The sequence below is a fragment of the Ursus americanus genome, chromosome 34, assembly GCF_024610735.1.
Source record: "Ursus americanus isolate L20-20 chromosome 34, mUrsAme1.1.p, whole genome shotgun sequence".
NCBI classification, from domain to species: domain Eukaryota; kingdom Metazoa; phylum Chordata; class Mammalia; order Carnivora; family Ursidae; genus Ursus; species Ursus americanus.
The window spans coordinates 16,756,658-16,784,060 of record NC_142160.1 but is presented as its reverse complement, the minus strand read 5'-3'; the positions used below and the strand labels follow the sequence as shown (position 1 = coordinate 16,784,060).

Below are 27,403 nucleotides of genomic sequence, written 5' to 3'. Positions count from 1 at the left end.
ATGTAACCAGTCTGGTGTAGGAGGCTACTAGTGGGGGGAGCGTGGGGTGTGTGTGTGTGTTGCAGGGGGGCAGTCTGCATACATAGGATCTCTCTGTACTTTCTGCTTAATTTTGCTCTGAACCTAAAACTCTCAAGTTAAAAAAAAAACCCGCAAAGTTTGCTAATTAAAAACAAAACAAAACAAAACATAACTAGGGCCATCTTGGCGAGTGGAACTATAGGTGATTAACTGCTTCTTTTATTTAAAAAAAAAAACCCAGACGAAAACCCACTGAGGGTGTGAGTTCAAGACGAATGAATGCCGACAAGCTATTGGACACCTTCTCTCGGACTCATGCTTGATAGTTTCTTTCCCTGGAAATGTATTTGATCGCAACATAAAAAGAGGATCCTGTGTTCAGAGGATCAGAATGAAGAGGTTGTACTCACCGTCCTTGCAGATGGCCCCCATCTGACACGTCCCTAAGTCTAAGAGATACCCGCTGAGGCAGCTCGTACAGTTCTTGAAGCCTGGACCGCTGCACGTCAAACAGCTCGCATCACATCTACGGGGAAAATGTACAGTTCGTGCTTCCCACATCAGGCGCAAGGAGAGGTGTTTGCTGCCCACCTTTAAGGACGTTTTAAACTTAATTCCCCCTTTGAAGATGACACAGAAACCTCTTCTTACCGTAATTGCTACCTCTGACAACATTAAAGAAAGCCCAGCAGGTAGACTGATTTTAAATGGGAGAATGCATTGGACTTGAAACAAATAATACTTCAAAGGTTTTAAAGTGCTCCTGAGACAAAAACAAAAGAGGATTCAAGATAAGCTGGGTTAAAGCTGCAGGGCAGTGTGCATCGGTAAAATGTGGAAACTGACGTCATCATTAATAATGGTTTGGTATTGCTTCTGGAGGTCGTCAAACAAGGAAGCCGGCGATCACGTGCTAGGGCTGAAGGGGCGGGTCCACTTACTTTTTGCAGGATTTGTGTCCGTTCTCTGAAGAGTGGTGAAAATAGTAGCTGAGACTACAGCTCTGCACACATCTCCCGTCCTCCATGAAGTAGCCGTCCGTGCAGTTAATACACCCGTCCGCGCCCGGCCCTTAAAAGCAAGACAAATGCAGGAAACAAAATCTCAGAAGAGCTTGCACGATCGGCTGCTGCTTGCGTAGTTGATGAAGGGGCATGAATATGTTGTCATGGTAAGAGTCACAATTTCATATTTGTGCCTTCTCTTACATTCTGTGGGGAAAAAAACCCACTTCCATTTTAAGTTGAACCCATTTGCCAAAGCTCCCCCGGAAAGGGAAGGCGATCTCACTGGGATGTTTCAGTGTCGCAACAAGGACAGAATGCCCACGGCTGGCTTTCTAGGAGAATACGCGCGTGAGTACTGAAAGAGAATTTTCTCCAGCATTGATTTTAACAATATCTGGTGGGTCGGTCTGTAGGAGTGATGGCTAAAAACAAGCCAACAAACGGCAAAGCAGAGCCAGAGGAATGAACAATAGGTCGCGGGGGTGGCGGGGACAAGATACCAGCACAAGAGGCACAGAAGCGGTGACAGGGCTGACAGTCCTGGCCATTGAAGTACTGTCCGTCCCCACAGGCGATGGAGCACTGGGATCCCTGCAGGCTGAAGACAGAGACACAGATGTTGTGATCAAGGCAAAGAGGTCACGACTCCCCAGCCCCATATGCAACAATTATGGCACCTCCCGGAGACCCGTGGTTTGGCAAAGCTTCAAAGCAGGGGACATCGTCCTGTACCCCTTCTTTTTTCCCTTCCCGATGCCTATCCTGCTTCCCTGTGCCTATAATGATGTCTGTGTCGTGCTGCAAGCTTCGTGGACCTTTTTCTTCATTGTCAGACTGGCTGGCACATCCCCTCTTCACTCCGCACCTTACCCCCCGGGTGTTTTTAAAAGTATCTTACTGACAAAGCTGCTTACCTAACACTACGGCTGACAGCTCTGATAACCAGCCCTACGAAATAGTACATTTACAAGTTGTTCTGTAATTATAAAATGCAGTAGGAACACATGCTAACGTGAGTTACAACTGAATAAGGGGCACAGTGATCTCTGGCCAGCCCACACTCCCGGGAGGAGCTCCTTTGGTTTTTATTTCTGGCTTTAGTTCTTACTGGTTCCCATGAGAACCACACAATTGTAATACACGTTGCCTCTATTTCCTGACTTATTTTAAATGCTAATGAATAATTTCATAGAACGACCTACCTATACTGCGGATGCCCCAAACACCCCAACTTTTCTTAATTATATGATTGTTTCCAGGTGTTCTCTCGATCATATTTTCTCTATCTAGCACTCTTGGTATTTATTATAGTTGCCAGAATGTTGGATGAGGAATGCATATTTTTTTCTGCTAATATCAATTATGATAGCTTTCCTAGCGTACAGATCAATTCTTAAAATGAAAAAAAAATATAATTTGGGACGTTTAATCTATAAATATTGCTCACTGCCTCAGTAGTGTGTTTGGAACTGTAGATTAGCACCTGTCATCCTCTGTCACCAAACAGACGATAGGACAAGATGGGCACACAACAGGGTCAGATGGTTTTTATTCTCTTAGACTCTTCATATTGCTCCAATTCACATCGTAGCTGAATGTACTTTGTATTTGGGTCACACTAACTTGGAAAATGAAATTTATTTTTCCCTACTGGAAAGAACAAAAACGGATAAGAACGGATCCTGAACGGTCCCGTTAATGTTTTAATCCCCCTCCTTCCAGTATTTGATGCGTACATATTTCTGTTTGTTCTTAGCCACTTTTTAAAAAAATGTAAAGGTCTCTTGAGGCAAAACGGCCAACCGTCAAAGCCTCTAAGGAAAAGACAGGCAGTCTCAAGGAGACAGAGGGCGGCGGAATGAAGCGTACCCCACTCACAGACTTTACTGGCCAGGGAGCAATGTCATCTAAAAAGTCAGTAAAAGGAAATCCATTCCCTGTCTGTAGAACTGGAAAAAAGGCCATTGCATTCAATGGATGCTTTTGTGGGAGGAAATAGGACCACCAAAAAATTTATCAAAGTTAAAAAAAAAAAACTGCCTCACTTTTCTAGTAAAGGGCGTTCCTTCTGAGGTTGGCATGAGTTGGGCATGAGACAGAGGCTGCGCCGTGTGAGAAAGGAGCGAACGTAAGTGGGTCGTGCAACAGACAGCAGGTGCTGTGGGCTCCCCGAAGCCACCTTCTGCTTGCAAAACACAGCGCTGGCGCGGTCGACCTGCCTGGTACAGTGCACACCTGGGTTCTTTCTGTGAGCAACTGGCTAGGCTGGAACGGCGCTGTCCCACATGCTTCAGGGCCCGTGGCTCCCGAGCACTTAAAATGTGGTTAGTGTGGCCCGGGAATGGAATTTTCAACTTTATTTAGTTTTAATTAATTTCGGTCTAAATTGTACAAATTGGCCCTCGCTTCAGTTACTGGCAAAATTCCGAGTAAGGGTGGAACAACCTGGTTACGTAAAATCTACTTTGACTCAATTTTGTAAAATCCAAATACAGATCGAGTGTTTCTCCTAAGGTACTGTCCGAGTTGAGATGTGCCTTCGGGATAAAATGCATACCAGATTTCAAACACGTGGTATGACAACAAGAAAGAATGTAAAACATCTCGCTAGGTCTTTTATATTGATTACATGTTGAAATGATAATATTTTGGATATATCTGGTTAATATTTTTTTAAATTTCACCCATATCTTTTTACGTCCTTTAATGTGGCTACTGGCGTATTTAAAATAAAATGAACATATAGGGCTCTCATATTTCTAGTGGAGGGCGCTGGTTAATGTACTCTGTTCCCTAAGAAACACAGTTGACTTAACTCCTGAAAAACATGGGTTTGAATTGCATGAGCCCACCTCTAACCGGATTTTTTTCTAGAAATACAATACAGTACTCTGAATGTATTTTCTTTATAATTTGCCTAACTTTTTCTCTTCTCTAGGCTTACTTTATTGTAGGAATACAGTATAGAATGCATATGACACAAAATGTGTTAATTGACTGTTGTTTGTAAGATTTCCAGTCCATGGTAGTAATCGGTAGTTACATAGTTAAGAGTAACTTAAGGAGTTAAAAGTTACATGCAATTTTCAACTGTATGAGGTTGGGGCCCCTAATCCCTGAGTTGTGCAAGGGTCAACTGTATAGAAAATAATCCTAAATAATCTTTCATTTCTCATGGACCAATTATGTGTCTGGTATTGGAATAAGTACTTTATAAATGTTATCACAGTTGATCCTTATAATTCAGCAATGTCGGGGTTATCATCTCATTTTATAGATGACAAAACTGAAGTTCAGAGTGGCTCAGTGACTTGACCAAGATCCCGCAGCTGATTAATAGAAGAGGGTTTGGGCCCACATCTATCTTGTCTCCCTTTTTATTATCCTCATCTGCTCCTTGTCCAAAAAGAATTAGGGGGCTGACTAGACTGATACATATCAAGACTGAAAATCTTGAGACAAAGGTGCTAAACAAATTAATACCGCATTTATGAAAAAAAACCCACAGATAAAAAATATATTAGAACATCATTTTCATTTAGATTAATATTTATTTGAGAGAGAGAGAGAGAGAGCATGAGTGGGGAGAGGGGTAGAAGGAGGGAGAAGCAGACTCCCCTGGCTCAATCCCAGGACCCCAAGGTCATGAGCTGAGCTGAAGGCAGATGCTTAGCCAGCTGAGCCACCCAGGTACCCTGATGTTCTGATATTAATTAATACGAAGAGTCGCTTGTCTGGAGCCTGCTAAGTTCACCTCTCCAATTAAAGGTAGAAACAGAGGTATTCTCAATACTTAAAAAGATGTGAGTGCCACAGATTTCTGGCTCTCTGTAAACTCAGGGTCCAACTCCTTACCCGACGGAGGATGGTCTGGCCTTCTCAAGAGCCTCCCTAGTTCATTTGAGCTGTGTGTTCTCTTGCGGAATCTATCAGCTATCTGGCTTTAGCAATGAGCAAGTCACCTCGTCAAGAAAAACATCTCCAGGTGTTAAATCTATGTGCATAGCAGAGCATAATGGAACCAAACCTGAGGTACTTAAGATAAGAGAATGATTGGCTATACGGAGAGAAATAATAAAGATAAGGGAAGAGTTTCCAACCATCAGAGGAATGAATCAGGAGGATTAAATATAATTCATTGGTATTACCTACACAGTAATCCTTGATGGGGGCACTGCGCCGGTCAAAAAGCACAGAGAAAGTCTCTCAAATAGCCATTTTTATTGACGTGTATCAGAGCCATCTTTTCTGAAGAGGATTTTTTTGGTTTGTAAACCTCCCTTAGCCACGATGGCATCCAATTTTTCACGTACAATGGTAAAGATAATGCAAATAGCAATCAAGTGTTTGAATGGGAGTCAAACCAAGGGTGATGGTAAGAGGGTTATTTATTTATATTTTGTTTATATTGAGAAGCTCCCTGGGCTGTGTGACTTGACAAGATCCTTCACTCTCTTACCTTAACCCATCCCTACATTCTGTACAGTTGTGGAATTCGGTACATGTCTTGCAGTTTTCACTGCATTTCCGGCAAACATTTTTCTCTGTTAAAACAAAACAAAAACACATACAGACAAAAGTAACAAGGTTATGAATCAGTTGGCCAGCTGGATTCCATAAAAGGAAGTGGAGATGTTCTACTGTTTGCTAACGTACACGACATTACACATACATGGCCTTGAGCAAAATATTTAGGGAGCCTCACACGGAACATTTGCAGGGCTGGGAAATGCCTGACATCTACCATTTTGCAGACAAGGGAACCCCACAGCCCATTTAATTCTTAGTTGAATAGCTGATCGGCTTTTTCCCCCTTCTTCTTTTTCTCTCTCCTGAACAGGGTTTCCTAACTTTGACAATGACAATCCCATAAAGAAGCTGGGGCCACGCCAGGCTGGAAGGGTTGAGGAGCAGTGCTTACGACTGTGGAATGGAAGGGTGGACCCCACGCTCACAGCTTGCAGGACCGCTCTGATGAACGTGACCAGAAAACGGAATCTGCATTTAAGACTGTAGGGTAAGGGTTGACGATGTATTTCTTGTATCGTCTAGAATAGTGTCGTGTGCTTTATAGTGGTCACATATACTGTGACACTGGTATGTCGTTATAATTCAGATACGTCTGTATTCTGGAGAACAGAAATATACTGGCTTAAAACACACTATGGATATGGCTATCCCATCTAATACCAAAGGCCGCTCCCCATTGGAAAAAAAATGGCAAATGGATGCTTATTCTATAGTGAAAAATGGTGACTTGTTACATTACCTTAAGGCCTTTTACCTGAGGCAAAATTCTTCCGGAGACGGGATCCCTTCTCTGAGATGCAAGTGGATCATGACCACATACATACGTGGGATTGAACAAAGCTCCTTTCCTCCCTCTACTCTGTGAATGTTGGTGTTCTTCCAGGTTCCACAGAGGACACTGCTTTAATGGATCCCTGTAAGGACCTCCTGAAGGTCCACCTCCTTTCTCAAGTCTGAGCTTCCGCCTCCCCCACCATGAAATATGAAGTCCTTTATAATCTTATGGTAGTCTTCACACGGTCTCCCCTTCACTGTGCCGTTGGGACTCCCGGACCTGGCATAGGATCTGAAGTCCTGGATTTGAATTCTGCTTTTAGCATTTCCAGTGGGCAAGTTCAGGGTCTCTGTTCTCTGTTCGATAAATACTACAGTGATGCCGACCTCTTAGCTTGTCTTGAGGGGAGAATGAAATTACTCAAGGGGAACTCCATGAACTTGAAAGCACTGTAGATGTGTCGGTAGTAATTATTACTAGTCATGATCGTACCTGATCACTATGTTTTAGAGGTCAAAAGACTCATTACAGGCGGAAAATGTAACAGAAGTCAGTTACACAGGAGAGAGAGGCAGAGACCACTCATAGCAGCGAAGCCATTGTTGGAAGAGCCCCCCCTTCACCACATACCTCCCAGGCTCTGGGGAAACAACTGACTCTCAGTTATCTTGATCCTATTGTGCACCATCTTGAATCAAATTTCTTTTCCAATAGAATTTTGAATTCTTCAAGAAATACTGCTTATTTCTGGGAATCCCCCAGACTCCCTTCCCCACTCTTATTTTTCCTTTCTCTATCAGGTGGTAGCTCATGTTCCAAACTGGGGGGGAGGGGAGCTACAAGGAAATCTACCCATGTTTCTATAGGGTAAGCTGAGAGATTCCATGTGCCTCGTGGAGAAGTGCCTGCCTTTGAGTCAAGGAACTTTGACTTCTTAAGAAGCAACAGTATCCACTTCAAAATTCTTCCCTGATTTCTGATAAAACAATGCTTGTTCATTTAAACTTGGGTTTTCTTCTTTCTTAGGTTGTGCAGAAACAGGAGATAGCAGTGTCATCACGTATCATGGTGTGACACACTTGTTAATTACCCACAACTCAGAAGTAAAGCAAAAGGGCCCTACCAGAGCACGAACAGGTAGGAATGGCCAAGGATTCCTTAATTCTCCAGGGAACGTACCTTTGTTTCCTAATGACAACGGATTGGGGCCCAAACTCTGTGAAGTGACATGGTCATTTACAGATTTTTGTTTGGTAAAGTTGCAAAGGATTTGTGTGTGGAAGAAGCTCCCCAAGTTCTATTTGTATTGCCATGTAGGAAATTATTCATTTCTTAATCGAAGTATAGGTAACATACAATGTTATATTAGTTGCAGATATAGACTATATTGATTTGACGATTCTGTTACTCAGGGTTGACCAAGGTAAGTGTAGTCCCCATCTGTCACCATGCAATGTTTTTACAGTATTACTGACGACATTCCCTAGCTGTACTTTTCATCTCTGTGACGGACTTATTTTGTAACTGGCAGTTTGTACCTCCTTTATGATTTTGCCCATCCCTCCACCCACCTCTGCTCTGGCCACCAACAGTTGTTCTCTGTATTTAAGAGTCTGTTTTTTTTTTTTTTTTTAACTTCCACATGTAAGTGAAATCCTACGGTATTTGTCTTTCTCAGTCTGATTTATTTCACTTAGCATAATACCCTCTAGGTCCGTCCATGTTGTTACAAATGGCAAGATCTCCCTCTCTTGTATGGCTGAGTAATACTCCAGTGTGTGTGTGTGTGTGTGTGTGTGCGCGCGCGCGCGCGTGCACGCACCACATCTTTTTTTCCTTCAAATTTATTATTTTTTAAAAGGTTTTAATTCCAATGTAGTTAACATACCGTGTTATATTAGTTTCAGGTGTATAATAGAGCGATCCAGCTGTACTCCTTAATCCCCATCACATGTTTCACCCACCCTCTCACCCCCTCCCCTCTGCTCTATCACTTTGCTCTCTATACTTAACAGTCTGCTTCTTGGTTTGTCTTTTTTTTTTTTTTCCTTTGATCACTTGTTTTGTTTCTTAAATTCTACATGTGAGTGGAATCCTGTGTATCTGTCTTTCTCTGACTTATTTCACTTAGCATTATACTCTCTAGCTTCCTCCGTGTTGTTGCAAATAGCAAGATTTCATTGTTTTTAATGGCTCAATAGTCCTCCATTGGGGGTGTGGGTGTGTATGATGAATGGATAATCCTTCTTTACCCATTCATCTGTCAGTGAACACTTGGGTTTCTTACATACTTTGGCTATTGTAAATAATGCTGCAATAAACATAGGGGTGCATATATCTTTTTTAATCAGCATTTTTGTATTCTTTGGGCAAATACCCATAGTGGGATTACTGGATTGTATGGTATTTTTGATTTCTTGTTTCTTAACACTGACTGGTGTCCGTTCTTGATAGCCCCTCATACATTCTAGAATAGCTATCTCATTGTGGTTTTGATTTGCACTTCCCTGATGATTAGGGATGCTGGACATCTTTTCATATACGTCTGTTGGCATCTGTAGGTCTTCTTTGGAAAAATTTCTATTCAGATCCTCTGCCCATTTTTTTTATTGCATTATATTTTTGGTGTTGAGTCATATAAGTTCTTTATATATTTTAGATATTAACCCCGTATCAGATACATCATTGGCAAGTATCTTCTCTTATTCACTAGGTTGCCTTTTTATTTTGTTGATGGTTTCCTTTAGTGTGAAAAAGCTTGTCATTTTGGTGAAGTCCCTATATAGTTGCTGTTGTTTCTTGTGCCTGAAGAGACCTATCTATAAATGGGCTGCTAAGGGCAATGCTCAAGAGATTACTGCCTATGTTTTCTTTAAGGATTTTTATGGTTTAGGTCTCACATTTAAGTCTGTATTCCATTTCGAGTTTATTTTTGTGTATGGGGTAAGGAAGTGGTGCTGTTTCATTCTCTTGCATGTAGCTGTCCAGTTTTCCCAGCACCATGTATTGAAGAGATTGTCTTTTCTCTATTGTATATTCTTGCTTCCTTGGTCAGAGATTAACTGACCAGATAGATGTTGGTATATTTCTGGGGTTTCTATCTTGTTCCATTGATCTAGGTGTCTATGTTTGTGCCAGCACTATGCTGTTTTGATTACTGTACCTTTGTAGTAGATCTTGAAATCTGGGATTGTGATACCTTCAGCTTTGTTCTTTTCTCTCAGTATCGCTTTGGCTTTTCAGGGTCTTTTGTGGTTCCATAGAGAATTTAGGATTGTTTGCCGCAGTTCTGTGAAAAATGCTTTTGGTATTTTGGTAGAGATTGCAATGAATCTGTAGATTGCTTTGGGTAGTATGAATATTTTAACAATATTCTTCCAATCGCTGAACATGGTGTATCTTTCTACTTGTTCATGTCATCTTCAATTTCTTTCATCAGCGTTTGGTAGTTTTCAGAATACAGGTCTTTCATCTCCTTGATGAAATTTATTTCTAGGTATTTATTCTTTTCAGTGCAATTACAATGGCGTTAATTTCTCTTTCTGCTACTTCATTATTAGTGAATAGAAATGCAACAGATTTCTGTATATTAATTTTGTGTCCTGAAACTTCACTGAATTCATTTATCAGTTCCAATAGTTTTTTGGTGAAGTCTTTAGCATTTTCTATGTATGGTATCTTGTCATCTGCAGGTAGTGACAGTTTTACTTCTTTACCAATCTGGATGTCCTTTATTCTTTTTCTTGTCTGATTGCTGCAGCTAGAACTTCCAGTATTATGTTGAGTAACGGTGGTGAGAGTGGACATCCTTGTCTTATTTTTGTCTTAGAGGATGAGTTCTCAGTTTTCATTATTGAGTATGATGTTAGTTGTGGGTTCGTCACATATGGCTTTTGTTATGTTCAGATATGTTCCCTTTAACCCCACATTGTCGAGAAGTTTTAACATGAATGCATGTTGTATCTTGTCAAATGCTTTTTCTGCATCTGTTGAGATTATATTTTTTTATTCTCCCCTTGTTTATGTGATATCATATTGATTAGTGACTATTAAGCCATACTTGCATCTCTGGGATAAATCCCACTTGATCGAGCTAAGTGATTTTTTTAATGTACTACTGAACTCGGTTTGTTAGTCTTTTGATAAGGATTTTTGCATCTGGTTTCATCAGAGGTATTGGCCTGTAGTTTTCTTTTTACATAATGTCTTTATCTGGTTCTGAGATCAAGGTAATGCTGGCCTCATAGACGAATTTAGAGGTTTTCTTCCTCTTTGGAATCATTTGAGAAGAATAGGTATTCTTGTTTAAAAGTATGTAGAACTCACGTGTGAATCCATCTGGTCCTTGATTTGTGTTTGTTGGGACTTTCTGACTGCTGATTCAGTTTCAGTATTAGTAATTGGTCTGCTCAGATTTTCTATTTCTTCCTGATTTAGTTTTCAGAAATTGTATGTTTCTGGGAATTTATTCATTTCTTCTAGATTGTCCAATTGTTTGGCAGATAATGTTTCAACATTTTCTTATAGTTTTTTGTATTTCTATGATATTATTTCTCCTTCTTCATTTCTGACTTGGAATCTTCTCTTGATAAGTCTGGCTAAATATCAGTTTTGCTTATCTTTCCTAAGAACCAGGTCTTGGTTTCATTGGTATTTTTTTTTTTTTTGGGGGGGGTCTCTATTTCATTAATTATTTCCTTCTCGTGGCTTTGGACTTTGTTCTTCTTTTTCTAGGTTCTTTGTTTCTTGAGGCAGGCCTAAGAGCACTATAGATTTCCCTCTTAGAACTGCTTTTGCTGATTCCCAAAGATTTTAAGCTACTGTCTTTTCATTTATTTCCATGCATTTTTTAAATTTTTCTTTTTCATTGACACATTGGTCAATTAGTAGCATGTTGTTTAACCTCCATGTTTTTGGGGTTTTTGTTCCCTCTAGTTTCATACCATTTAAGTTAGGAAACATGCTTGATATGGTTTCAATCTTCTTAAATACAGTGAGACTTGTTTTGTGGCCTAACATGTTATGTATACCAGAGAATGGCTCATGTGCACTTGAAAAGGGTGTGTATTGCTACCCTGAGTTTTGTTCTTTTTTTCCACTTACATTTGCCTGGTTTGCTTTTTCATCCCTTCACTTTCAGTCTGTACATGTAATTAGGTGTGAAGTAAGTCTCTTGTAGGCAGCATACAGATGGGTATTGTTTTCTTATTCATGCACAATACGTCTTTTGATTTGGAGTATTTATTTACATTCAAAGTAATTACTATAGATAGGTAGTTATTGCCATTTTAATTGTATTCTGGTTGTTTTCGTAGTTCTTCTTGATTCCTTTTCCCCTCTTGTGGATTGATGATTTTCCTTAGTGATATGGTTGGATTCCTTTCTCTCTTTTTGTGTGCATATCACAGCTTCCTGATTTGTGGTTACCATTGGGTTCTATATTGAGCTGAGGGTTGCTTAAGTTCAAATACATTGTAAAACTACTGAAATTAACTGTCACCTCCATGTTTTATGTTTGTGATGTTTTAATTTTTCTAGATACTGATTGTACTACCTCGTGTTTTAAATTCCATACTGGCTTTATAGTGATTAATCTATCTTTACTCTCTGTTCACTTGTACCTTTAATATATTTTTTTTCTAGTGATGGCCTATTCTTTCCATTTAAAGAATTCCCTTTAACATTTCTTGTAAGCCTGATTTAGTGGGATGAACTCCTTTAACTTACTTTTCTTTGTTGAATGCTATACTTTCTGGGTAGAGTGTTTCTGGTTGTAGGTTTTTGGTTTGTTGTAGCACTTTGCCGGCCAGAGGGGAGTAGCATGCTATATTCAAAGTTTCTGCCGATCAGCTGATAGCCTTATTTGGCTTCTCATTACTTTTTGTCATTTTAATTATTAGTGTCTTGGTGTGGACCTTCTTGGGTTCATTTTGTTAGGGGTTCTTTGTTTTTCCTGGACGTAGATGTTGCTTCTTTCCCCAGGTTAGGGAAGTTTTCAGCCCCCTCTCCTCTCCTCGCGGGATCCCTGTAATGTGCATGTTACTATGCTTGATGATGCCACCAGAGTTCCCTTAACCTACTCTCATTTTTCATTCTTTGGGTTGTTTTCCGTTACCCTGTCTTCCACTATCACTGATCTGTTGATTCCATTTAGTGTATTTTTATTTCAGTTAATAAATTTATCAGCTCTGACTCGTTTTTTATATTTTCTCTCTGTTGAAGGTCTGAGAATCTCAGTGACAAGTACTTTGAATCCTTTATCACGCATTTGCTTATTTCCATTTTGTTTGGGACATATTCCTCTGTCTCCTCATTTTGTCTGTTTTTCAGCCTGTTGTGGCTGAGTCGCAACTGCCCTCAGCCCAGCCAGCCGCAATGATCCACTCTGCCTGCTATGAGTGTCCTGGGTAGGGTTGAGGCCTGTCTGGCACAGCGACAGGCTTGAGGAGTGGGGCCGGCAGTGCGCCCAGCTGGCTGCAGTTAGTTAGTCCCTCGGCCACAGCTACAGGTGCACTGAAGGGCAGGGCTGGCTTCTTGCCCAGCCAGCTATGAGGCTCCCCGGCAGGGACTGCAAGTGTGCTGCTATGGGGGCTTGTCTCCTCCCTCCCCAGGGCGTGAGTCCCTTTGGAGTGGCACCCTCCAGGTGGGAGTGGTGGGCAGGAGCCACTCTGAAGGGCGGACTGCTGCGTTGGGCTTGGATGGGGAAGAGCACCCAGTGCTCTAGCGAAGTAGATGGAGAGGGTTCACGCCACCTTTCACAAACACCCAGCTATCTAAGGCTTGGGGAGGAATGGCACTTACCAGCACTTTTGTTTCTAGAGAAATATTCTGGACGTCTCTGCCCGGGGACAGATCAGTCAATACTTTTCAAACTGCTGCTTCTATGCTGTCTGGGTGGAATTATTTAGTTTGCTGGATCTTTAAGGATGATGGAGACTCAGCTTCCTATGGCCCTCAGGCTCTCCTGGAACTAAGCCCCCCTGGAGTTAAGATCTCCTGGTTTCTAAAGCCAGACATTTGGGGGAACTCATCTTCCTCGTGCTGGGGGTGCCTGGTGTGGGGTCAGATCCTCTTGCTTCTCCATGCTTGTGATGTGTGTGTAGTAAGAGGCATAGGGGTTTGGTTTCCAACTGTCTCCACCGCTTTACAAGGTGACCCTCTGTCTACAATGACCCGTGGAAGGTCTGTCCTGCCAGTCTTCAGGTGGTTTTCAGTCAGTTGTTCAAATGCAGGTGTTCTCTCAGTGTGTCTGAGGGACAAGGTGAGTTCAGGATCCTACTCTGTCTTCTCTCATCTCTCTGGAAATTCTAACTTGGCAAATGGATTTTATGTTGCCTTTCCTCATGGACTGGACTAACTCTAGTCTTAGACACACGTCTATTCCATATTCACATCAAAGTCCCGTTTTCTAGACCTGAAAGCACACACTGATACCATACAGGCCAGGTTGCTTTGGTTAGTGTCTAGAAAAAAGCAGGCTTGGCTGCTGTCTTTTGAAAGCCTGCTTATGAAGCTGGCCCGTGGCTAGTATCTGGGAATTGGATTTCAGGAGGGTTTCCGCCACCCTGATAGAGTGGCTCAGGGTGCCTACACGGTACAAACAATATGGTTTCTGCTGAACATCTGCCTTCCTTCCAGGATCCAGGAATTTTGGTATGTGCCAGGGAGAGGGTGTCTTCACGACCACAACCCTGGGCACTGAGACTCTAAGGAGGTTGCCTGGTAGGTTGTAACCAGTTGTGGCTGGGGGATTTCAGTGCATCCTGGGAGAACACTTAGAAGCTCGTGCTGGTTTTTACTTAGTACCTATGAGCTCATGAGCTCAACGCCGTACTGTGTCTTATGGGTCCTCCTAGCAAATCACTGAATCTGGGGATGAGCCTGAGGACTCCCTGACGGTAAGTTACAAGCATTTTCACATCAATTATTTTTTTTATAAAAATGGTTACAAATTCATTGTTACAGTTCTAACCGTGTTCTCTTAAAAACCGGGTGTAGGCCCTGTTTGATATAACCCAGGCCTCAATTTCCCTCCTAATGTCATTCAAATGAAAACCTTCCCTTTCCTCTCTGAAAGCCACATGTTTGAAATCGACTCACTGGTGTCCGGGTAGGATCCGTCAGGGCAGTGGGTAAGGCAGCTGTTGATTTCTTCATTTAGGAAATGCCCATATTTACAGGACAGGCACTGGTCCCCATGGCTCCCAAAGCAGGACTCACAGTTGGGCGCACACTTTCTGCATCGCTTCTTGTCAGCATGGTAGTGGCCGGAGGGGCAGCTGGAGACACAGATCCTGCATTGTGGAACGACAAGAAAGAAGGGCAGCATCACCGGAGACGGAGTCCTCGGCACTCTTGGGGGTGCTCAGCCAACAGCCGTCTTCCAGCGCAAGATCCTTTGTAAACCACCACGGTAACACCTATCCAAAGAGCCAAGTTCTGTTGGTTGAAGCTTTTTCCTGGGTGGGGGGCTGAAGCAGCCAGGCAGCCGCCCAATACCAAGTCCGCCGAGTAAGGCATGTCTCGGTCCAAACCATCTTCTGGTTTGGGGATGAGGGTAAGAAACCGAGGCTCAAGAGGAAGGTTGTGGCATGGGGTTGAAGGGAAACTATGGGGGAATCACGATTTTATACCAAAGTTGCTAATACGGGGTTACTTCTCTTTCTGTGTGTTGTCCCAGGGACCCTGTGCACCAGTGGTAATGGCTTTACGCTATTGTCTAATATAAATACATTTAAAGAAGGAACTTCCTTGTTTGCCTATAACTGAAGGACAGCACTTTGTTTGTTTATTCATTCAACAAATATTTACTACTGAGTACCAAGTAAAATGTCAGGCATTTTGCTGGTCTGAGAGGTTCTGTAGTAGCCAAGGGCCCTTCCTTTAAGGCACTGACAGGTTCTGTAGTAGCCAAGGGCCCTTCCTTTAAGGCACTGACATTCCAGCATGCACGCAAACAGGAAGTAGAACGTGTCTGGGTGACTGAGGTGTGGACTGACTGACTGCAAGTCAGCTCCGGTAGTATGTTTTCCCTGAAGGAGGAGGGAGCAGGGGGCAGGGCTCGGAGAAATGCTGGGAGCGGAGAGCCTCTGATGGGCCATCCAGGGGCCTCCCGGTGGACAGATCTGCACAACTTGAGGCCGAAGCCAGGGACTCAGAGTTACGGTGACCAAGCAGGTCCACCTCAGTGCCCAGAGTGGAATCGGGGGGGATGAGCAGGGCCCAGCCCCTTTGCCACACGGGAACGCATCTGTTGGGCTGGATGCTGGCATTTTCATGAAGGGCAAACAGAGCTCTGGCATCCGACATCCTTGGGATGGGAAAGGTCTAGAGGGGAAGAGCAGTCCGATGTAGAGCTAGGCCCTCCCCTAAGGCCCTTCCAAACGTGAGCAAAGACAATTGCAGCGTGACGGCATACAGGGACACTGAGTATGGGTTTCAGCCTTTGGAATGACACTGGGAGGCGGTGGGCTCGTGCAGCAGCCTCTTTTCTGGGCTTAAGTCCCGGGGGGAGGACGTCGGCAGACGAGGCTGGAGCGCAGCCGGTGGGAGCACTCGGGGCATGCTGCGGGGGACTCGGCCTCAGGCTCGTTCTTACCTGGTGTTGTTTTTCAGCTTGTAGTAGTAGTTCAAGCAGTCGTTGCAGTGGTCTGGCCCCGGCCCGTCACAGCCGACCTCGCTGCACTCGGGGTCACAGGGACCTTCTCCGGAGGAAGGAAAAATGAAAACAAGACTTGGAAAAAACGATTTTAAAGCGGGCCAGTTTTACCTTGAATTTGGTATAAAAGACGACTTTTTTGTCTTCCTTATGCAGTGAGAGTTTAAGCACAGAGATGAACTCCTGACTTTTTGGGGAGAAAAACCTCCATTACCTACATATCAAGAATGTAAATCCAGTCGTGGCCTGGTCTTCAAAAAAAGCACACGTGGCTGCCTTGTGGCAGATAACAAATATCTCAGAATTCAAACGCACAGTGCCACCGTGGCAACTGGAAAAGAACGGATGGCAATTAAATGTCGGATTGACAGAAAAATGAGAAGTTAAGCTGCTGACAGAAAAAAGGAAAAGCTGTATTATTCCATGCCTGGACCAGATTGCCCGGCTTGCCCACGGTCAGTAAAACCACGGAATGCCTGTGAGATGCTGTAGCCGGCAAGCGACATCGTCACGGCATCTGGGGCAAGCCTTTATCAGTATCCGGTCTTGGATTACAAAGCAGGTACTTAACGGCACAGATAATAGATTTAGAAGTGCATCCTACCCACAGGACGGTGGGCAACTCAACAAAAGAAAACTAGACATAAAGTTTTAAAAATGCAAGCGAGCTTAAAGATTTCCAGACCTAGGATGAAGCATGCTAATCTCTCATGACATATTCTTCGGTCTAGAGAGAAAGAACCAGAGGGAAAAAAAAAATGTCAGAAAGATGGGACATTTTTATAACTGATGAAAAGCTTTCCAATGACATGGGCTAGACCTTTTGCTTGAACTAACTCCCTGTTCTCCATATTTTAGGACATTTGGTCTTGTAATCTTCAAGCTCTTTCCTGTTGAAAATTCACATGATTTTAACTAGCCATAAACATCCTGCACAGAACGTACGAACAGTAAGTTGCTATGTCAGATGTGTCTGAACCAGACTTATTTGAAGCAAAAGGATTTACTGTTGAACCTTGATCTCCTTTAGTCATAGGACTCTCTTCTACAGTTACTGAGTCAGAACAGAAAATGGTAGAACCTAGGAGGAATGACTTAGAGAAAAATCTAGCATTCAACCACCCTCATTTACCCAGTGAGAAACCATACTTTCTAAGAATTAGAGTGGCTTGTCCAGAATCACACAGCCCAGGATCAGCATCGGTCCCCCTTCTTAATCCGGCTCCCCTACACAGTAGTAGTAAATCAGGTACTCGGGATGACCTTTCAAAAGGAATACAGACTTGAAATATATTTCTGATTAAGAGTCATCTGACAGTGCTGTTTATCTCTTCGTTCTCCCAAGCCTTAAAACTGATCTCTAAATTAAATTCCCCAGCCAGTATAACATGGGACCTTTCGGCGCTCTGCATGTCAGGGTTGGAGCTCAGCCAGCTAGGGGTCATAAAGCCCCCAGAATCTCATGAAAAAGTGCAGGGATCTGGTTAGGATAATGCCATCTGTGCCTTTAGCCAGGCTGACTTCTTCATGAAGGTGAAAATCACAGCTCTGAAGCAAAGGAATCATGGGTGGCCCTAAATTTTCACCAGATGATTTCTGCAATTAACGCCCCTCCCCCCCAAACTTATATGTGCCAAAGGGCTCCGTATGGCCTGTTCGCGTGCTGTGCTGTTTCTTTTATGACCTTAAACCGTCCCAGATGCAGTTCAGCATTTTAGGTTGCAGGGGAATAATGAAATAATTAATTGTCTCTGTTCTCTCATAAGTGCCAATCTGGGCATTTTGGAGATGTGAACAAGAAAAACCACAGAGATAGAGAACCGTTTGTTCAGAATTTTAAGATGACCAAAATGTGAATTGGAAACCTACCAGAAGGCATATAGCAACAGGTCACTATTATGCTCAGTTTATGTTCTTGGATAGCCTATCAGAGAAGATGAAATGGTTTGCTGGTGAATAGTAATGTTACAAGCTCAAAACAAGATCATCTAACACACTCGAGCTCCGGTTAGCTCAACTGGTTTGAATTATTCCAGTTTACGATGGACTCCGGGATACTACCTGTTTAAGATATTCTGTTAAGGTGATTAATGAAGTATGTTTCTCCTATCGCAGGAGCACTGAATGCTCCTTTAAGTGGTAGGGCAACAGGACAGAAAGCAGAGGGGTGTCTGAGTGGCTCAGGTCAAGAGCTCATGGATCCAGGGACCATGCCCCAGGTGGGGCTCCCCGCTCAGCAGGGAGTCCGCTTCTCCTCCTTCCTCCCCACTTGTGCGCTCTCTCTCTCCAATACATAAAATCTCAGAAATATACTTTGAAGGAGGAAAAAAAAATTACAGCTGCTATAATACCTAAGCTGCCCCAGAAAAGCAACCCTAAACCATAAGTATGCAACGATCAATAGATTTCCTAGATACCAGCATGTGCTAGTTGGAAAAGATGCCATATTTTCTATTATAATAGCAACAAGACCCCAAAATATGTAGGAATAACACTAAGAAGAAGAATACAACATAAGATTTCAGTAAAATGGGACATGGTCTGTGTTTTAGGTGGAAAGACTGTATATTATAAAAGCAGTTCTTACCTAAACAATTCTTCCCATGAGATTGCATGTAAATTCACATGAAATTCCAATGGGATCTTTATAGGTAGACTTAAGAATTGCTACGAAAACAAGATGTTCAACAGAGTAAAATATAGTGTGGGTGTTACCAGATTAAGAATTATTAGATTAAAAAATCAGAAAAGGAGGTACTTGAAGTGACCCTGGCATAAGAATTACTTCTATTCTGTTACGAAGGAAAGGTCCTGGAATCGAGCCCGGCGTGGGGCTCCCTGCTCAGTGGGGAGTCTGCTTCTCCCTCTCCAATAAATATTTAAAAATGAAAGGAAGGTCCTAAACTAGTAAAAGAAGGGATGAGAACCCAGCCACTAATGTCTATTTGGAAAATAAAGACCGTTTTATCTCATAAACCACAATAAGTTCCAGATGAATTAATGGCCAAATGTAAAAATCAGAGATTAGAAAACAATGCATGTGGATAGTTGATTTTAAAGACTAAAACTTCTTTAAAAACAACACACAAGTGAGATCTGAAACGATAAACCCAATTTTCTTTTTCCGTCAAAACACCACGACAAAACAAAACCTACATTTTGGAAGCAAGCAATAACTGAGGAAATGTTTTCAGCAAATAGAGTAGCTCCTCCCCACTCCTGTCTGCTCGAAACCGTGGACAGTACCAAACCCTCTATATAGGGTTTTTTTCCTATACATACATACCTGTGATAACATTTAATTTTTAAATTAGGCACAGGGAGAAACTAGAACAATTATATCAATATACCATGACAGAAGGATGTGAATGCAGTCTCTCTAAATATCTTGCTATTAACGTAGCATTAAGCTATTAATGACCAGAGGATCATCAGCTTCCTGACCGTTAATAAGGGGATACTACTTGGAAACCCCAGATAAGGGGGAACTACTGTATGGAAAAATGTGAGACACATTAACATACAAAGAGTTCTGATGAATAGATAAGAAAATTGGATAAAATATAATTATGTTTCATTCCTAGAACTACCAAGGGAAAAATGATTTACTAATAAAGCTATAAAAAGTTTAAACTGGGGGCGCCTGGGTGGCACAGCAGTTAAGCGTCTGCCTTGGGCTCAGGGCGTGATCCCGGCGTCCCGGGATCGAGCCCCACATCGGGCTCTTCCGCTGGGAGCCTGCTTCTTCCTCTCCCACTCCCCCTGCTTGTGTTCCCTCTCTGTCGAATAAATAAATAAAATCTTAAAAAAAAAAGTTTAAACTGTTTTTTTTTTTTTCTTGGTGCTTTTTTTCTTTCCACTCAATTTTGGCAGGAACGAGTGTAATAAACGCACAGCTGTCACAGCATAGACTGGCACATCTTGTCTGGAAAGGAACGTGACAAAATGTGTCCAAGCTCTCAAACCGATTATTCCCTTTGATGCAGTAGTACTCAGAGCTCCATTCGAAGGAAATAATTAAAATAGTGATGTTCATCCAAATCTTATTTAAGAGTGTAAAACTCCAAGCAAACTACACAGCCCAGATTATAGTACAATCATAGGATGGACTGTTATGCTGTCTTTTAAATATTTGTTGTGAGGGTATGTGACAACAGAAATATGCCCCTAAGAGGAAGAAAGGATATGAAAACTCTACACTGCTTTTAGCTTTGAAGAAAAGAAACAGCACTATCTGAATATTCACGTGCAAATATTTGGGGGGATAGAAAAGAAGATGGAAGAAAATATATTTGAATAGGGGTAGGAGTTGATCTCTGCGCAGTGGGGTGATGCACGAGAGTTCTTTCCTTAGCCTGTGTCCCTGCTGGAAGCCGGCTCACCTGCATAATCCTCTGGACCGTAGTCATCGGTGGGGTCTTCGACTCGGCTATAGCGGACCCGTTCTACTTTAGGAAATTCGTTGGTCGGTGAGTAGGGCTGCACGGAGGTGCCGTAGAGGACCAAAGACCATTCTTTCAATTTTCCTGGAGAAACAATAATGAAACCATAGCATGACCACACATAGTCTCTTTAGCTTTACAATTTCTTTAATTACGTCTCATTTAAGAAAAGCAACAGAATCGTGGCAACCATGTTCATATGAATCATTGCATGAGGTGCAGAGCTAGAAATGCTCCTTTTCCACCAGTTGCAGAATTAACTAATAGACACATCACATTATTTACTGAGCACCCACTAGAGGATAAGCCTTAATTTAATCAGCATTTATAGGAAGCCTGAGAAATGAACACCTCTCCGCTGGACCAAGGGGTGAATTTCAAATTATGGATATTTTGCTAGAGAACCCCAGAATTTTGCAGAAGCCTTTTTTGAATTAAAAAAATTTTTTTTGGTGTTATCAATAAGACAAAACTCCTTTGTTCCACCTAACTGAATTAGTCATTTAATCTTACGAATACATCACTATTTATACTATGTTATAGACCTGAGCTGTCCAGTGATGGCCCCTAGACACATTTGACTATTCAAAATTTAAAAATTTAGTTCCTCAGTCATACTAACCACATTTCAAGTGTTCGATAGCCTATGGGGCCAGTGGCCACTACAATGGATACCACAAATATAGAGTATTTCCACCACTGCAGAATGTTCTAGTGGACAGTGCTGCAAGAAAGCATTTTCTGGTCAAGACTGCCTTGAGACAGGAGCCATGAGTTTTAACTCCTTTGCAGACAAGGTTCTCAAAGAACATTCTGCTTTAGTCCTTATTTCTTGCTTTTTGTGTGAATAAAGCTAAGAAATAAAAACTGGTCACAGGTCACTGAGCTTAATAAGAGTCACCTAAAGAATCAACCATAAGCAGAAGTGAGACAAAACCATTAAGAACATGGGAAGTATGGTGGTAGGAAGCAGGACCTCCCGGAAGGTCCCTCCTCCACTTAACCAAATACAGAGAATCCAGGCATGGCTGGGGCCAGGGTTCTGCCAGCGCCCTGACAGTGGTGAACTTGAGGTATCAGCTGATCCATCTGTTAAGTTAGAATTCAATGCTCACAACAATTGGGAGGTAGGCACTTGAATTCCCAATATATGGATAAGGAAACAGGCATAGGGGTTGTTCATTTTCTCGAAGGCACTGAGAGTACAGACTGCTATTAAAATCCATCTGGGGGTTCCAGTTTAAGACGACAGTGTAGGAAGATCCTGACCCCACCTCTTCCTACCGACTCCCTGAACCTACAGCGACATAGGGAATGATTTCCTCTGAAAAAGAAAAAACAAAACCTATAGTAGCTGAGTGGTTCCTACACAATTGGACAAACAACCCACACGCAAGCAGGTGACAGAGGCCGAGACACCATCTTGCAATAAACCTCACCCCCGGCACTGTGACCCAAGTTGACTCAAAACCCCAAGTTTCTCCCCACGACGCAAAAGGTTTGAACCCCATATTGGGTACCCCAATTTTTAAGACCTGCACCGGAGACGAGCCCCCAAAATATCTACCTTTGAAAATGAATAGGGTTTGAGACCCACAAGTCTACAGTGAACTGACTAGTTTTGAAAGAGCGTGCATGTGTGGACCCACCCACTCCAAGGCTCGGTGCAGAGGCAAACAACTGAAGAGCACTGACTATCCGTGAGAGAGGCTTAGTTGCTTACCTTAGCATACAGCTAGCGGCTATGGAAATACTCTCGGGTGGGCGCCATCTTTGCTCTCTCCCTCAGCCTTGCTCCAACTCACTAGTATTTCCCAGCAGGAACCTGTACTCTCATCTGGCACCCACATTTTTATGGCTGCCTCCCAGGGGACACCTCTAGGTTGCTGGCACTGGTGGCCGGCAGGGCTTATGTTTACCGGTAACAGAACTGTAAACAAAATTGACAGATCTATTCTTAAGCTCACTCAGAAGACAAAGAATCAGAAATGAAAGAGGAGGGGGGCAACTGGGTGGCTTAGTGGATTAGGCGTCCAACTCTTGATTTCAGCTCAGGTCATGATCTCAGGGTGGTGAGATCGAGCCCCACTTTGGGCTCCATGCCGGGCGTGGAGCTTAAGATTCTCTCTCTCTCTCTGCCTCCCCCCGCCCCAGCTCTCAAAAAACAAAACAAAAAGTAAAGAGGTGAGGTTGTAACTAAAATAAAAATAAAAGCCATGAAAATATAAAGTATTATAAAACACTATCATCAACAACTACACACCAAAATGAACAACCTAGAAGAAATGGATTAAGTTTTAGACCTATACAACCCACTAAGACTGAATCATTAAGAAACAGAAAATCTGAACAGAACAATTACTAGTAAAGCGATCGAATCAGTAATAAAAAAAAACCCTCCCGACAATGACCAGAACTACATCTTCTCTAGTCAATTCTACCAAATATTTAAAGAATACCAGTCCTTCTAAAACTCTTCCCAAAAATAGAACGAACATTTCCAAACTCATTTTATGAGGCTAGCTAGCATTACCCCGATCCCAAAACCAGATAAGGATGCCACAAGAAAATCCCTGATGAACATAGATGCAAAAGTCCTCAACAAAAAAATGAGCAAACTGAATTGAACAATACATTACAAGGATCATATACCATCCACCAGGGAGATTTATTCCAGGGATGCAAGAATGTTTCAACATTCACAAACCAATCAATGTGATTCACAACGTTAACAAAATTAAGGATAAAAATCATATGATCATCTCAATAAATACAGAAAAAGCATTAACCGATTTCAACTTCTATTTATGATAAAAGCTCTTAACAAAGTGTGTATAAGGGGAATAATAAGCATCATAAAGTTCAGGAACAAGACACTCACCACTTTTAGTCAACACAGTCTTAGAAGTCCTAGCCAGGACATTAGCCAAGAAAAAGAAAGGAAGAAGTACGTCACTATTTGCACATGCTATGGTATGGTCTATGAAAAACCACAGAGATGCCACCAAAAACCGTGAGAACTAATCAACCAGTTCACAAAAGCTGTAGGATACAAAATGAACAAACACAAATCTTTTGCATGTCCATACACTAATGAACTATCAAAAATAGAAATTAAGAAAATCCTACTTATAACTGCATCAAAAAGAATAAAATGCTTAGGAATTTAGCCAAGGGGGTAAAAGATCTGTACATGGAAAATTATAACACATGATGAAAAACTTGAAAACACAAATAAATGGAAAGACATTCTGTGCTCATGGATGAGAAGAATATTGTTAAAATGTCTCTACTACCCAAAGCACCTATAGATGTCATTTTTCATATAAATAGTACAAACAATCCTAAACTTTTTATGGAACCACAAAAGGCCAAATCACTCTTGAGAAAAATGAAGCTGGAAGAATCATGTTTTCTGGTTTCAAAATATAAAGCTATGGTAATCAAAACACTATGGCATTGCCATAAAACAGACCCCTAGATCAACAGAACAGAATAGCACACAGAAATAAACTCCTGCAGATATGTTAAATTAATTTACAACAAGCAGCCAAAAATACACAACGGGGAAAGGATTTCAATATCTGATGTTGGGAAAACTGGACAGCCACATGCAAAATAAACTGAACCACTATCTTACATCAGACACAAAAACTGACTCAAAATGGGGGTGCTTGGGCGGCTCAGTCGGTTGGTTAAGTGTCTGCCTTTGGCTCAGGGCGTGATCCCAGGGTCCTACGATCTAGCCCTGTGTCGGGCTCCCTGCTCAGCGTGGAGTCTGCTTGTCCCTCTCCTTCTGCTCCTCCCTCCCCCTCATGCTCTCTCTCTCTCTCTCAAATAAATAAAAATCTTAAAAAAAAAAAACCCTCGAAAACTCAAAATGGATTAAAGATTTAAACATAAGACTTGAAACTATAAAATTCCTAGAAGAAAACATAGGCTTGGTAAGCGCCTTGCCATCGGTCTTGGTGTTAAGTTTTTCGCATTTGACCAAAAGCAAAGGCAACAAAAGGAAAATAAGTCAGACTATATCAAACTAAAAAGCTCTGCACGGCATTGGAAACCATCAACAAGATGAAAAGGCAACCAACCTACTGAATGGGAGAGAATATCTGCAAATCGTGTATCTCATAAGAGGTTAATATCCAAAACATATAAAGAACTCCTACAAGGCAATATCAGAAAAATAATCTGATTAAAACATGGGTAGGGAATATGAATAGACATTTTTCCAAAGATGACACACTTGTGGCCAACAGGTACGTGAGAAGTGTTCAACATCACCGATTAGGGAAACGCAAATCAAAACCGCAATATCACCTTACACCTACTGGAATGGCTATTACCGAAAAGTCAAGAGTTATTAGCAAGTGTTGGTGAAGATACGGAGCAAAGGGAACACTTGTGCACCCTTGGTGGGAATGTGAATCAGTGCAGCTAGACCAGAAAACAGGAGGGAGGTTTTTCAAAACATTAACACTAGAACTACCATATGATCCAGCTCTTTCACTTCTGGGTATTTATCTGAAGAAAACAAAAGCATAACCTTGTAAAAGTATACGTACTCCCATGTTCAATGTGGCATTATTCACAATAGCCAAGATATGAAAACAACCTATGTGTCCGTTGATGGATAAATAATAAAAATTTAGTATATTTTTACCAGTGGCAAATAATCTTCAGCCATAAAAAGGAAGGAAATATTGCCATTTGTGGAAACGCGGATGGATCTTGAGGGCCTTCTGTGAATTGAAATGTCAAAGACAATCCTATATGATCTCACTTGTATGCTGAATCTAAAAAAACAGACTTTGGTGATCATTTTGCAATATGTACAAATATCAGTACGTTGTATGCCTGAAACTAATTTAATGTTACGTATCAATTATATTTCAATTAAAAAAAAGAAAATCCATTGAGAATCCAAATGCTGTTTTTGTTATTGTTGTTGTTAGAGAGAGCAAATGCATGAGCAGGGGTGGGTGGGGAGGGCGAGAGGGAGAGAGAGGGAGAGAAAATCTTAAGGAGGCTCCACACCCAGTGTGAAGCCCAAAGTGGGACTTGATCTCACGACCCTGAGATCATGACCTGTGCTGAAATCAAAAGTCAGATGCTTAACCGACTGAGCCACCCAGGCGCCCCAAATGCTGCGTTCTTAAACCATTATTATGAAACTGCCCTCCTGTTTACTTCCAGGAGTTATGGACTTGAAGCTTGAAAAGGAACATATTCTGTGGCACATTCATCGTGGTCTCACATCTGCACGGGCCAGCACATTGGTTTATACGTGGTTCGCCCTCCGCCAGCTTTTCTTTGGACTTACTTATTAGCGACTATGCTTTTCATAATGAGGGAGCTATTCGGTCTCCGAATTCCAGGTGTTATACAGTAAGCAGGGGCAAGAAATGAATGCCCATGCAAAATTCGTGACCCGCTTGCCTTTACAGAGCAACGCAAAAGAGAACGCGTTTTTCTTAGGGCAACTCTCAGGTATAGAAATGAGGCATCTAATTCAAGGACACTATAGGAAATCCAATCCCTCACTCACCCTAAAACCTGGCTCACTTAACTCCAGATCAGTTTGGATCTGAAATTTACCCTTGTACAATACTTGGAAGAATGCTGACTCAGAATTGATTATTTCCATTTGTGTCATTTCTGAGCGTCTCAGAAGCCCCCTGGGGACATACTTGTTGGGCAATTCATCCCTTTCTGTTTTGCTTATTATGTAATCTTATTTCCTTAGAATCTGCCACAATTCATATCAAATCCAGCCACAGTTGGGCCATCACGGTTCCCTTATCATCATGTTTTCCATTTGCTAAATTACTTACGAGATTTTGCAGCTGATGATGCAACTTTCGGTTAAGAAATCACTGTGCAAATACCGAGTGAGAAAAATCTGTTGTACATGTTGGTACGTAAATGCAGTCGGCCCAGGAGTGAAAAGCCAGGACAGGTCTAATGTGTAGCGAAACAAAGACAACAATAAAAAAAAAAAATCCTTCAAAAAATCCTTACTATGGACTTCCGGTTCAAGATGGTGACAGGAAGACCGTGAACTCACCGCCTCCACAGACACACCCAGTCTACACCTACTCACAGAGCCCTTCCTCCTGAAGCAGAACTGAGTGCTACCGAACAGGTTCCACACAAGAAAAGACAGACCATGTAGAGAATGGCAAGAAAGATGGAGACACAGTCACTAAGGGACTTTCCCCTCCCCCAACACTGTGACCAGCAGCAGTTTAAAAGGGCAATGAGAACACAAAAGATCCAACCAAATGGCAGGGGCAGCTGCTGGAAATATCTCCAGCTTGGAGGGCTGGCGAGTGCCACAGTTTGCATTCTCCCTCCACCTTGATAGCACACACAGGAGAAGGGTCTGGAGCCAAGGCTGCCCTGCTGCCTCAGTGAGCTCTGGGCCCTTAGTCCACAGTGGCCCCCAAAGCCCTGGGGCGGAGAAACAAAACAAAACAAAACAACAACGCCATGTTTAAGGATCCAGCTGGAACTTGTCCAAATGGTGGGGAGCTGCTGGAACTCTCCCTGGCTCAGAGGGGCTGGTGAGTGCCATGGCTCGCATTCTTCTTCCACCTGGATAGTGTAGACATGGTCTGGGTGCCCCAGTCTGTTACTCCATGAGCCCCAGTCCCCTAGCCCACATCAGCCCCAGCTGTCCCACCAAGGCAGTCTCAGCATGGGACACCAGGGTCAGTGCTCACTACAGCTCTAGCCTTCTCACCAAGGTGACACAAGTGCAGAGTACCCAGGAATACTCTGGGTGCACAAATTGGCTCGCAACTTGCCAGGACCCCGATGCAGGACGCCCCATGGCCTGAGCCCTCTTGGCTCAATATGGAGTTTGTGTCTATCTCAGCTCCAGCTGCCCTCCCAAGGTGCCCTCAGCACAAAGCGCCCTGGGACACCCTAGCTTGTAGCCACTTCAGCTTCAGGTGTCCTGCCGTGG

At 42.5% G+C, this 27,403-nt stretch overlaps 2 protein-coding genes across 27 annotated transcripts in view; one reads left to right on the top strand and one right to left on the bottom strand.

Moving 5' to 3' along the window:
• LOC123781498 (uncharacterized) overlaps nucleotides 1–19,805 on the top strand; it is a 138,688-nt gene extending 118,883 nt beyond the window's left edge. For 19 of the 23 annotated variants that reach the window (XR_015722895.1, XR_015722900.1, XR_015722892.1 and 16 more), the window contains 3 exons: nucleotides 5,869–6,045; nucleotides 7,360–15,189; nucleotides 15,232–19,805. The gene's annotated coding sequence lies outside the window, so the exon portion shown is untranslated. The remainder of the gene's footprint in view (nucleotides 1–5,868; nucleotides 6,046–7,359; nucleotides 15,190–15,231) is intronic. The other 4 variants (XR_015722882.1, XR_015722886.1, XR_015722894.1 and 1 more) reach the window with 4 other exon arrangements.
• Nucleotides 1–27,403, bottom strand: part of PCSK5 (proprotein convertase subtilisin/kexin type 5) — a 447,222-nt gene that overhangs the window by 149,628 nt on the left and 270,191 nt on the right. For all 4 annotated transcript variants that reach the window (XM_045781017.2, XM_045781018.2, XM_045781021.2 and 1 more), the window contains 7 exons: nucleotides 20,374–20,517; nucleotides 15,932–16,034; nucleotides 14,434–14,627; nucleotides 5,488–5,572; nucleotides 1,529–1,626; nucleotides 963–1,092; nucleotides 432–547 (listed from right to left, as the gene is read on the bottom strand). In XM_045781017.2, the coding sequence (XP_045636973.2) occupies nucleotides 432–547; nucleotides 963–1,092; nucleotides 1,529–1,626; nucleotides 5,488–5,572; nucleotides 14,434–14,627; nucleotides 15,932–16,034; nucleotides 20,374–20,517 (870 nt within the window). The remainder of the gene's footprint in view (nucleotides 1–431; nucleotides 548–962; nucleotides 1,093–1,528; nucleotides 1,627–5,487; nucleotides 5,573–14,433; nucleotides 14,628–15,931; nucleotides 16,035–20,373; nucleotides 20,518–27,403) is intronic.